At 43.3% G+C, this 12,036-nt stretch overlaps 1 protein-coding gene across 2 annotated transcripts; it reads left to right on the forward strand.

Annotated features, from left to right (window-relative positions):
- Positions 1 to 861: 861 nt before the first annotated feature.
- On the forward strand, positions 862 to 11,801 carry KCTD6 (potassium channel tetramerization domain containing 6). Of its 2 annotated transcripts, none has more exons than XM_015130532.3 (3): positions 862 to 947; positions 8,134 to 8,203; positions 10,397 to 11,801. In XM_015130532.3, the coding sequence occupies exons 2-3, from the start codon at positions 8,177 to 8,179 to the stop codon at positions 11,081 to 11,083; spliced, it is 714 nt and encodes a 237-aa protein (XP_014986018.1). In that variant the 5' UTR covers positions 862 to 947; positions 8,134 to 8,176; the 3' UTR covers positions 11,084 to 11,801. The 2 variants fall into 2 exon arrangements, with proteins under 2 accessions (XP_014986018.1, XP_014986019.1); XM_015130533.3 differs by lacking the exon at positions 862 to 947 and adding an exon at positions 1,134 to 3,200.
- The last annotated feature ends 235 nt before the right edge of the window (positions 11,802 to 12,036 follow it).

Genomic DNA, 12,036 nt, shown 5'->3' on the forward strand with positions numbered 1-12,036 from the left:
AGAGCCTTTGCACGGGTCGTTTCGTCTGCTGAAGGTGGCTCTGCCCTTCTCTCCACCTGGCTGCCCGTGTTGCTGAGGCTCTGGGCCCAGCTGTCCTTTGCTGTCCTGCCCACCAGGCCGGAGGGGTGGCCGCGGGGGCTTCTTCACAGGCCTCATCGCAGGGTTGTCTCCCCAGTGCAGGGCAGGCAGGAGAGGCTCCGACCGCAGGTCCGGGGTCCAGGTCTTCCTTGGCTACTGCGTTTGAAGCAGGGGCTCCCTTCCCTTCTCCATCTAAGTCCTCTAATCACGCCTCTCCCAACGCTTATGATCATAACCTGTCATTATTTTGTCTATTAGCTGTTTCCTTGACTCTTGTCTGTCTTCTCCTTTCATTAGGACCCGCTTGCGTCTTGGTAGCCGCTGTATCTCCTAAACCCCCAGGCCTGAGATATAGTGGGGGTCCCATACAAGTTCATGAAATGACTAAGGAGAAACAGCTGTGGAAACACCAGCTCTGAGGACGCAGTGGGCCTGGGGCTGGGCGGACCCCAGGCTGCGGACGGAGGCGGGACGCAGGGGCGGGGTTTCGGGGCTTCGGGGCTTCTGAGCTGAGCCTAAGGGGCGGGACTGGGGCTTCAGGGCGGGGCTTCGGGGCTGCGGTCTTGCGGTCTTGACCGCGCGGCTCCGGCTGCGCTCGCTCCTAAGGCCGCCCGGCTCTCTGGCTTCCCGCCCGCGCTGCCGTTAGGGGGCGCCCGCGCTTGTGGCGCTACGGCTCTGCTGGGAAGGCGCCGCCCGCGCCGGGCAGCTGGAGCCGCAACTCCGGGCGCGGGCTCAGTCGTCCCTTCTGCCGCCGCCGCCGCCGCCGCCGCCGGGCGCGGGCTCGCTCGTCCCCGCGCTCGCGCTCTCCGGCCGCGGGCATCTCCCGGCCCGGCCGCCGCCGCTGCCGCCGCCGCCGCCGCCGCCGCGCAGTGAGTGGGGCTGGCTTGGGGCTTGCGGGGCCGGGGCTTGGGAGGGCCGGGGCTTGGGAGGGCCGGGTTTCGGGAGACGTCTGCGCGGAGCGGCCAGGGGAGCGGGGCAGAGGATTATCTGGGCGGGGGCTCCTGGAACCGGGCGGTGGCGGCGGGGCCGCGTTGAGGGGACCGCGCGTCCCGGGGCTGGCACGAGCCGGCGGCGGAGGTGCCCGCGGCGGGGCCTGGGCGGGGGTTCTGGGGTCCGCCCGCGGGGATGCGCGGTTTCTGCGGGCCCGGGTTCGGAGCTCCGCGGAGCGCCCCTCGTCCGGGCCCGGAGCATCGCCCGCCCTACCCCTGGCCGGGTCGGGTTTGTGGGGGTTTCGCTGGTGGGGCAGCAGCGAAGCACGGCCCGGACGGAGACATTCGGGGTGTGCTCGAAAATGATTGTTTTTGGGAGATTGCGCTTATTAGCCACCAATTGCCCTAGTTTAAAGCGTGAGCCAGGACTCAAAACCCTGGCTTTGGGATTTTCTACCCTGAAGAGACACTCAGATTGCAGCTGAGTTCTTTATGCCTAGATTTGTGTGTGTGGTGGCGTTTTTAATGCTTGATGTCAGAGGTGATAAATGGCTGTGGTAATGGGGAGCCCTGGCAGCACCTGCTGGGCTGTCAGTGGTGGAGGCTGTGTCTGGGGGTGGGACGGGGAAATGAAACGTGACAGAGATCCTGTTTGGATATTCTGCTGAAGTTATCATGTTTCTGTTCAAGTATACCAGTTCTAGAACAAGTTGATGGATCCAATTTTAGGACTTTGTGATAGAAGAGGTTTGGGTGGCAAAGTGACCTGGGATGACCCGGCTCGGCTAAGAATATTTGGGGTAGCCTAAGCATCTCTTCCATATCCCCCTGGCATGTTCTTTTTTTCGCTGTCACAAATGCCCTATTACTTGAATCATCCTGGGATAGGAGAGAAGCTTGGGGACAGCATGTAGCACAGTCCTGAGCCCAAGATTGAGATGTTTTCAAATGAATAAATATGTAGCTAGGAAAAGGAAAATGGTTTTGTCAGCAGGGTTGGTAGGTTGAGAGAATTTTCTCTTTGGCCGAAAACCATCAGTCCATAAAGATACTTGATTTTGTGCTATGCTTTAGATATGAACGATGGAGTGGAGTGGTCAGGACAGCCACGGATGCCATCCCAAAGTTTTGTGATTTGAATTTTCATAAATCATATTTTAACCAAAGCATTACTACTTACAGAAATCTTAGGGTGAACCCTATGAATCCTTCGGTGCGTTTGGATTTTGATATTTGGGGTCCATTTAAAATGGAGTACATGTATGTATTTGGATTCAGCTTTACCTTGGAGATAATCCTGAGTCATGCTTTAAGGAAGTTCCTTCTGAGATCAGGAGCTCAGATGTTGGGTGATCTCTGGGAAAACTAGACACTCCCCTTTACCTGTATGTAGTTCTCCCTTCTGGAGCTGTGGGAAAAAGAGGACCCGGGGAGATTTAGAGCAAATTAAGAGGCTGCCTCCTCCATATTTGCCGTCTCCAGGCCAATGCTCTAAATTACTTTGTTCACACTCAAGTTTTTCATGTTAACATAGAAATTTTGTTTATGCTGCTGCCACTAGTGTTTTCACGTTTGTCTAATACTTGCCAGTTTACAGATGGTTTTATATTCATGATCTCCTTTATTTTCTCCATTTCCCCAAAGAAGAAGCTGAGCATAAAGAGTCATTTTCTCAGGGTCTCATAATCAGTAATGGAGCAAAATTCGACTACAGGACCTCCCTGGGAACCTGTTCTCTTTCCTTGTCCTGTGATGTGTTACTCTTATAGGCCAATTTTTGCTTTTGTGTAGTGCCTAAATGGTGTAATTACTTTTGGGAAGATGGTATTAGCCCATCTTACCTTTCGGAAACTGAGGGTTAAGAGGAGTGTTACGATTTTGTGACAGCTTTTTAATATTAGGTCACTTTTAAACCTGTAACTCCTCTCTTCTTGACCACATGGTTGAGAGAGGAGAAAGAGAAAATGATTACTTTTAGAGAAAAATCCATTTCTGCAGTGGTATGGTTAAGGATAATGTAACACCATAATCACATTATCCTTGTATGCCTGGCTACTTGTGCTGGCCTGTATGTGAATGTTAACCCCAAAGGCTCCTTTAGATGTCGCTGAACTAGTTACTATAAAAAGTATTTCACTTTCAAACTCCCACATTTCAAGAAGAGCAAAACTCAGTAAAAAGGCAATTTTGAAGGTAAGTATAGAGAGAGGGAGTTTATTGAGTCTTTTCTGACTACCAGACACGAAGGTTTCATTAAAAACGCATTTTAAAGGGCTGCCTGGAAACTCTGGGAAGTCAGTAGTTGGAAGTTTTTATTTTTCATTGAAGTTCGGAGGTTTTTATTGCAACATATAGGTAGTTATACAGGATTAGGACTTTTGCCCTGGAGAATTCTTAATCTATAGCAAGAATGATAAACCCAGAATATTGTTAGGTTGGTTCATCGTAACCATGAGGCCTGAAATTGCAATTCTGCAGTGACAGGGAGAATGGCATTTAAGGGTTCTTAGGTTACTTTTTTAAGTTATTAACTTACTGAATTATGTATTCTTCAGATATACTACTTTAGAAAATTAATATTTTCTTTTAAGGCTTCTGTAAATTCTTCAGTATGTGTTTTCTTAAGCTTAATTACCTGCTAACATGACACTGTCAGAATTTATACATTAGTCACAATAACCTTTGAAGCTTAAACATGGGTGAATTTTCAGTACTGCTTTATATTCTCTGGGGAGTGGTCAGTGTTGTTTTCACAAGAATTTTATTTGCATCAAAGGTTACATCTTTTCAGGTGAACTGATTTTACAGGGTCAGAGGCTTCTTTGAACTTTATAGCTGTTGGTGCTTGGTTGCGTTTGCTGTCTTTCAAAACCATCTTTAGTTTCAGTAGGGAAAGTCACTGTAAAGGAAAACTTTTTTCATTTTTCATTGTTACCATTCCTGGTAGATTTTCTGAAATAGTAGATATTTATTTGCTTTCATCAAGTAAAACCGGCCTATTTGATACCCATTTCAAGATCTTCCTTCTGCTGCCTGTCTTGTGGTCATTTAACTTCTCATTAAGCCCTCCACTGGAGACTGTGCCAGAAGGGAGAGAAGATGAAAAGCAAATGAATCATTTTGTAATTGTTAGTAGCTCTGGAAAATGATTTAGTAGAAGAGATTGAAACTATTCTGGAAATTCTTTGGGATTGTATTTCATTCATCTGCATCATTTCAGAGATGTTCCTAATGGTCGTCAGTTCAGAATTCAGAAATTGATCATTATCCAGCTATTGTATAACAAGGAATTCTTCGTGCTTTTTTGTTTGTTTGTTTCTTGCTGTATTTAAGTATCTCCACAGAAGATATTTAGAAGCAGCTAGAGATAAAATTTAAACTAATCAATACTGTTTTTTCCCTTTGAACTCTTTAATGAACAATTTGATTTCTTTAGACAGTTTAGTCATTGTTATTGGAAGTGACTAATAGTGACTTTGCTTCAATTTTTTTTTTTTTTTTTTTTTTTTTTTTTGAGACGGAGTCTCGCTCTGTCGCCCAGGCTGGAGTGCAGTGGCCAGATCTCAGCTCACTGCAAGCTCCGCCTCCCGGGTTCCCGCCATTCTCCTGCCTCAGCCTCCCGAGTAGCTGGGACCACAGGCGCCGCCACCTCGCCCGGCTAATTTTTTGTGTTTTTAGTAGAGACGGGGTTTCGCCGTGTTAGCCAGGATGGTCTCGATCTCCTGACCTTGTGATCCGCCCGTCTCGGCCTCCCAAAGTGCTGGGATTACAGGCTTGAGCCACCGCGCCCGGCCAACTTTGCTTCAATTTATTTTGATGCATCTTATACACAAGTATAGGAAGCCTTTTGGGTGCTTTTTAAGAAACATGGGCTGTAGATTCCCATAATTGCTTTCCTGAATTATTAAGCGTGAGCTTTCATTACATCTTTGTACCGGAACTTTTGCTTTTGCTGTGGAACAGATTCAGGGACAGCATCTAATTTTTTTTTTTTTTTTTTTTTTTAGATAACTGCTCAAGAAGTTATCTTGTTTTGATTTAGCAGTAAAAAAGAAAAAAGGGTTAATAGTGGACAGGCTTTTCGTTAACGGCTGCAACATTGATGTCTGCTTTTTTCCTTGTCTTTGATCTTCTGTTTCTTATTTGATCATTTGGATATTCATGGATTGGAGTTCTTTATGTCACTACAGACAGAGGACAGCAGCCATTATTCACACTAGTTGAATGGGTTCCTGCCTTTTTTTGGTGGCGGGGGAGGGCCTCAGGAAAATTTTTACAAACCCGTTATGACTAGTTAGGCTGAGTTACTGTAAAATTTGTAAATAAAACCCTACTGGGTGGATAGGGTTAATAGATGGCTATAGAGAGTTTAAAGTTAATCTTTTTCAATTTCTTGTCTCTTGGATTCTGTTCTTTCAATTTCTACCCTAGGAGGGGATTTATGGAAAAATCTAGACTAAGAGTCAGAACATGCGAGTTCTTATCTAGTTACTTCCCAGCTGTGGTGCCTCCAGCTAGTCACTTAATCTGCCTTGTTTCTCTGTTTTGCATCTTTAAGATGAGGATAGTAATCCATGCTCAGCCTACTGGTATCAGGAATGTTGTAGGGGGAAGAAGTTTTTCATGCCCCTGTCTTTTAAATTGTTTCTTCTTTCTAGAATCCCTTCTTAGGTTGTCCAAATTTTCTTTCAAGGATTCAACTGAGCGGGCTCTTCCCAGAGGTCCTCCATTTTCCCATTTGGAATCTTGCTTTTCCCCTCTTGCAGGCCTCTGCTGGTCCATCTGTTACATAGCGCTTTGAATTCTGTTCTGTACTTCAGTCATTGCATGTTGCCTTCCATTATAGATGGAAAGCTCCATGAGGGCAAAGATTGTTCTTTTCCTCTTTCTGTGTATCCACATTGCACATAGGCATCCCCTCCACTCCATAGATAACCCACAATAATTGTTGGTTGAATGAATGATTATTGAGGCTGTCAGGAATGAATACTTTGGGTGATGGGAAAATGCCAAAGATGAGCATCTTACCAGCACTTTTGGATGAGTGGCCTTTTAAATTGCTCAGTTGCTAATCTGTTGTTATCAGTAACTGAATCAGATCCTGGCAAGACAAATTGGCAAAGCCCATTTCTTGGTCCTGTTTACCTCGGATACTATTTGTGAAGCAAGCCAGAGGAATGAAAGACTGTCATAACAGTCTTGAATTAGACATTTGTTCCATTTCTCACCCCATAGCATGTGGAGGCCTATCTATATCCAGCTGCTGAGTGTAAAGAATAAACACTGACTGCCCCATAGCCTGGTCCACATTTTAGTTTGTGTGCTTTGAAGGATTTGCAAGGTAGAGAAATAGATGCTTCAGGCTCTGATTTCAGCCCATGCTGTGCTATGCAAATGTTCTCTACATGCCTGAGTGACCTTTTGAGAAAGAGCCTTTGTGATCTTCTATAGCCAGGGCTTGTTCTGGGAATTCTGTGCCAGATTCCTCTAAAAGTGGGAAAAGTGGATCTGTTAAAGGACCACGTAAAAAAGCTGGTGCTTTTCCTGGATGAATACCAATAATTCCATGTTTCTTACCATCTCTTGCCAGAGCTTTAGAAATTTGCTCTGCAGTTTGCTTTGCAGGTTGATTTGGGATTGAAGTGTGTGAGAGGGAACTGACTAAGGCAGTTCAGTAGCTGGGAAACTGTTTGTTTAAGTGCTTTTGAATTGTAGATAAAAATAAATTCACATTGGCATCATTAGTATCTGAGCATTTCTCAGTGTCTTAAGGCTGGCTCTCCATGAGTGCTGGCTGATTGAGTCTCATCTGTATTGGTAAGGTTCTTTTCGCCCCAAATTGTGCTCTTAACAGTTTGGCATTTAAATCGCTTTCTATTTAATTGTTGTACAAAGAGAATTACATCATTATTAAAAAACATCATTATTATTATTTTTTATATTATGAGATAAATACCATTCTGATGTATTTCTCTGGGAAAGGGATGCTGGTGTCCTGGGAGGTTTATGATTTTTGATGCTTTTACTCAGGTGACTGGCTTGTACAGCCGAAACACTGATGAAAAGAAGTTTTCCCCTTCTCCCTTTTCCTTTTTTCTTTTTTTTTTTTTTTGAGATGGAGTCTCGCACTGTTGCAGGGGCTGGTGTGCAGTGGCACAATCTCAGTTCACTGCAACCTCCGCCTCCCAGGTTCAAGTGATGCTCCTGCCTCAGTCTCCTGAGTAGCTAGGATTACAGGCGCCCGCTACCACGCCCGGCTAACTTTTTGAATTTTTAGTAGAGATGGGATTTTACTATGTTGGGCAGGCTGGTCTTGAACTCCTGACCTGGTGATCCGCCTGCCTCGGCCTCTCAAAGTGCTGGGATTACAGGCAGGAGCCACTGCGCCCCGCCTCTCCCTTTTTCTTTTTCTTTTTTTTTTTTTTTTTGAGACAGAGTCTGCTCTGTTGCCCAGGCTGGAGTGCAGTGGCGCAATCTCGGCTCACTGCAAGCTCCGCCTCCCGGGTTCACGCCATTCTCCTGCGTCAGCCTCCTGAGTAGCTGGGACTACAGGCGCCCGCCACCGCGCCCGGCTAATTTTTTTTGTATTTTTAGTAGAGACGGGGTTTCACTGTGGTCTCGATCTCCTGACCTTGTGATCCGCCCGCCTCGGCCTCCCAAAGTGCTGGGATTACAGGCGTGAGCCACCGCGCCCGGCCTCCCTTTTTCTTAAATGACCTTTTTGGTGAGGACCATTATAGGTTTGTACCAGGATAAGGTTGTAGAGTTAATCAAATGTTCTCTTATATAAATTCTAAAAATTGATTTTCTAAGAAGAGAGGTAGAATTTGAATGACTGGGTTGCTTCCTAGACTCTTTCTCCTTCTCTTAAGTACCGGATAGTTCTTTCTCTGAAAATCTTCAGTCTCTTAGTTCCAGATGGGTTCTCTATGGTAAGAATACAGGACATGAAGGCCCTAGGGGAATGCTTTCTTCCCCAGATCTTTGCCCTGCAGTAGGTTTCAGCTGAGCAAGGATGAGTAGTTTTTCTGGTGTTTGGCCTCCTCTATTGGGTGGAAAAAAACCTTTCTTCTTTATGTTCATAGTTAATATATGCTATCATATGTCTGTTTTTCTCCTCTTGAAGTTTCCCTGAAACCTGGGCTCTTGAAGACGCATCACTGGAGCAGATGGATAATGGAGACTGGGGCTATATGGTGAGTGCTTCTTGGAGATGCATTTTGAAGGCTGGGGAATTATTTTTGTGTGTACATAAGGATAACATGTATTTTTAGGTATATCTTATAAGAAAAGAAAATTGTGAATTTGTGTAACCTCTCTGCCCCCTTTTACTTAGTTTAGATGTAGTTTGGAGGTTGTTTTTGTCTTGTGTGGTGTTTTTAAAAGTTTTATTTTATTTTTAAATTTTTTTTATGTGGAGTCTTGCCCTCTTGCCCAGGCTGGAGTGCAGTGGTGTGATCTTGGCTCACTGCAACCTCCACCTCCCAGGTTCAAGAGATTCTCCTGCCTCAGCCTCCCGAGTAGCTGGGATTATCAGTGTGCACCACCACATCTGGCTAATTTTTGTATTTTTAGTAGACATGGGGTTTTACCATGTTGGCCAGGTTGGTCTCGAACTCCTGACTTCAAACGATCGTCCTGTCTTTGGTGTTTTAATGGAAGCAAACTCAAAATGGATTCTCCAAATACTTTTTATAATCACTGGAGAAGTAACGTGATTTTTTATTTTTTAAAGTATATTGCTCTGAAGACTCTTTCTTCGTGAATAGTGACTACAAAAGGATCTAGTGAGTAATGATATGGAGGATATTTTATTGTGGTTTGGGAGATTAATGGTTGAGAAAGTGCCTCTTTTCCTACTCCTTTTTTTGTGTGTGCTTATGTCTCCCTATTTTTCTATTCCTTTGGTGTAAGGTATATTTTACTTGCCTAGTACCCGAAGTCTCTTTCTTTTTTTTCTTTTTTTTTCTTTCTTTCTTTTCTTTTTTCTTTCTTCCTTTCTTTTTTTTTGTTTTTTATTGTTTTGAGACAGGGTCTTGCTCTTTTGCGTAGGCCGGAGTGCAGTGGCGCGATCTCGGCTCATGACTTTCCGAGCTCAGGTGATTGTCCCACCTCAGCCTCCCAAGTAGCTGAGACTACAGGTGGGCACCACCATGTGTGGCTAATATTTTGTATTTTTTGTAGAGACAGGGTTTTGTCATGTTGCCCAGGCTGGTCAGCAACTCCTGGGCTCAAGTAATCCACCCTCCTTGGCATCCTAAAGTGCTGGAATTACAGGTGTGAGCCACCACGCCTGGCCTGTTTTTTTCTTAAGTAGTGTTTCTAAAATTGAAGGTATGTTTTTTAAGAGAAGCTTGCTTCTCAAAATTAAAGGCCAGATTGCAACATTAATGTTACAAAAGTGAATACACTATCAGATTATGAAATTTTATGGCTGCTGTTAGCTTTTGGGTATGTGATGATTTTTTGACTAAACTGTATATTTTAACTTAGTATTTGAAAGTATCACTTCCATGAAAAAGTTACCAAGATTAAGTCTGCACAGTTTTAAATTAAATTAATTAATTATTTTTGAGACAGAATCTCTCTGTGTTGCCCAGGCTGAAGTGAAGTGGCGTGATCTTGGCTCACTTGCAGCCTCCGCCTCCCGGATTCAAGTGATTCTCATACCTCAGCCTCCCAAGTAGCTAGGACCACTCAGGCACTATCATGCTCAGCTAATTTTTTTTTTTTTTTTTTGTATTTTTAATAGAGATGGGGTTTTGCCATGTTGCCCAGGCTGGTCTTGAACTCCTGAGCTCAGGCAGTCCGCCTGCCCCGGCCTCCCAAAGTGCTAGGATTACAGCCATGAGCCACTGCACCTAGCCCAAATTTTTATTTTAAAAACAAATTTCATAGTTTATTCCTTTTGTTTGAAGGGGAAAAACCCAAAGAAATGCTGAAAGTAAATGTCTATATTATCAGATCATTTTAATTCTATCTTATGTTAAATTAAGTTCAGAAAAATGCAAGCCTTTAAAAAAAATCAGAAAAAAATAAGTGTATTTTAGCGTGGCTTTTCCCTTCTCACAATATATTCTGACCTGAACATTCTGTAGATAATGGGCCTGAAATGATGTGGCTCTGGAAGTCAGTGCCCTGGATTCTTAGCGTAAGTCTTTACATAATTGGATTTATCCTTGTTTTTTTTTCTATTGAAAGCAAATGTTAGATCGCTTCATCTGGGTGGGTTTATTGCTGGTAGTAAAGTCATTTTGCATTAGAGGATTACTAAATACATTATAGCCTGAAAGAATCTTGGGCTTTGCTCAGTATCACTTACTTTCTTAATTTGTCAAAGTTGGTATTTAAAAATTTCAGGTGACTGATCGTTTCTTTAAAAATTTCAGATGACTGACCCAGTCACGTTAAATGTAGGTGGACACTTGTATACAACGTCTCTCACCACACTGACGCGTTACCCGGATTCCATGCTTGGAGCTATGTTTGGGGGGGACTTCCCCACAGCTCGAGACCCTCAAGGCAATTACTTTATTGATCGAGATGGACCTCTTTTCCGATATGTCCTCAACTTCTTAAGAACTTCAGAATTGACCTTACCGTTGGATTTTAAGGAATTTGATCTGCTTCGGAAAGAAGCAGATTTTTACCAGATTGAGCCCTTGATTCAGTGTCTCAATGATCCTAAGCCTTTGTATCCCATGGATACTTTTGAAGAAGTTGTGGAGCTGTCTAGTACTCGGAAGCTTTCTAAGTACTCCAACCCAGTGGCTGTCATCATAACCCAACTAACCATCACCACCAAGGTCCATTCCTTACTAGAAGGCATCTCAAATTATTTTACCAAGTGGAATAAACACATGATGGACACCAGAGACTGCCAGGTTTCCTTTACTTTTGGACCCTGTGATTATCACCAGGAAGTTTCTCTTAGGGTCCACCTGATGGAATACATTACAAAACAAGGTTTCACGATCCGCAACACCCGGGTGCATCACATGAGTGAGCGGGCCAATGAAAACACAGTGGAGCACAACTGGACCTTCTGTAGGCTAGCCCGGAAGACAGACGACTGATCTCCGAGCCTGCCACAGGTTCCTGGAAACACGGAAAATACTGATTTTTTTTTTTTTTTTTAAATCACAGTGTGAGATTTTTTTTTCTTTTAAATGTTTGTATTTATTTGAAGGCAGTGAGGACCAGAAGGAAGTTTTGTGCTTTGGCACACTCCTCCGTGTTTTGTTCCCTTCCTCCTGAGTATGCATGTGCCTGTTCAGAGTCTCCAGATACCTTTTTTATAAAAAGAAGTCTGAAAATCATTATGGTATATAATCTACCCTTAACAGAGCTTTTCTTATTACAGTGCTAGAATGATTTCTGATAAAATGGTCCCTAACTCAACTAGAAGGCTAAAAATACAAGAATGAAAGAATAAGCAGAGTACTCATGATGCCTTTGAGAAAAATCAAAACATCATGTAGGGTGACCTAGTTTCCAAACCAATAAATAAGTAGTATTGTAATATTAAAGGAAAACTGTTCCAATCATTTAAAAGTACTTATTAAGTACTGCTTTTTACAGTTATGACAACTGTTTCTTTCTATGCATATAAATCAAGGAACCAAATATCTGTAGCCATGGAAATGTCTGACTAGAAATATTTATATTGAATTCTGAATACAAAATGTCCCTGTGGTAGAAATCTTACTCTTTATGCCTGGTGCAGTATAATTCTCAAGTGTACTGTCTACCAGAAAAAAAAAAAAAAAACTAATAAAAAATGAAATATGAAAATTAAGTTTGTATTTATTGATTATTATTAAGGGGAGAAAAATCATATTCCTTGTCTAAAATATGCATTGTTTATGTCCCATTGTTTACTGCCTATAGCATATTTGTATTTAATTTGAGAGGACACAGTGGGATCTTAGGTTGCAGTTTATAAGAACTGTTGTGTCATTGAAGCAAGGATGGATGGAATTATTTATTTTGACTAAAAGGGTGCATATTTGAACAGTGAACATACAGT

This window comes from Macaca mulatta, chromosome 2 (genome assembly GCF_049350105.2).
Source record: "Macaca mulatta isolate MMU2019108-1 chromosome 2, T2T-MMU8v2.0, whole genome shotgun sequence".
In the NCBI taxonomy this organism is placed as follows: domain Eukaryota; kingdom Metazoa; phylum Chordata; class Mammalia; order Primates; family Cercopithecidae; genus Macaca; species Macaca mulatta.

Coding starts and splice junctions, on each gene's coding strand:
- KCTD6 (XM_015130532.3), top strand. CDS start 8,177: ATGGATAATGGAGACTGGGGCTATATG. Junction 8,204..10,396: donor ATGGAGACTGGGGCTATATG/GTGAGTGCTTCT, acceptor TAAAAATTTCAG/ATGACTGACCCAGTCACGTT.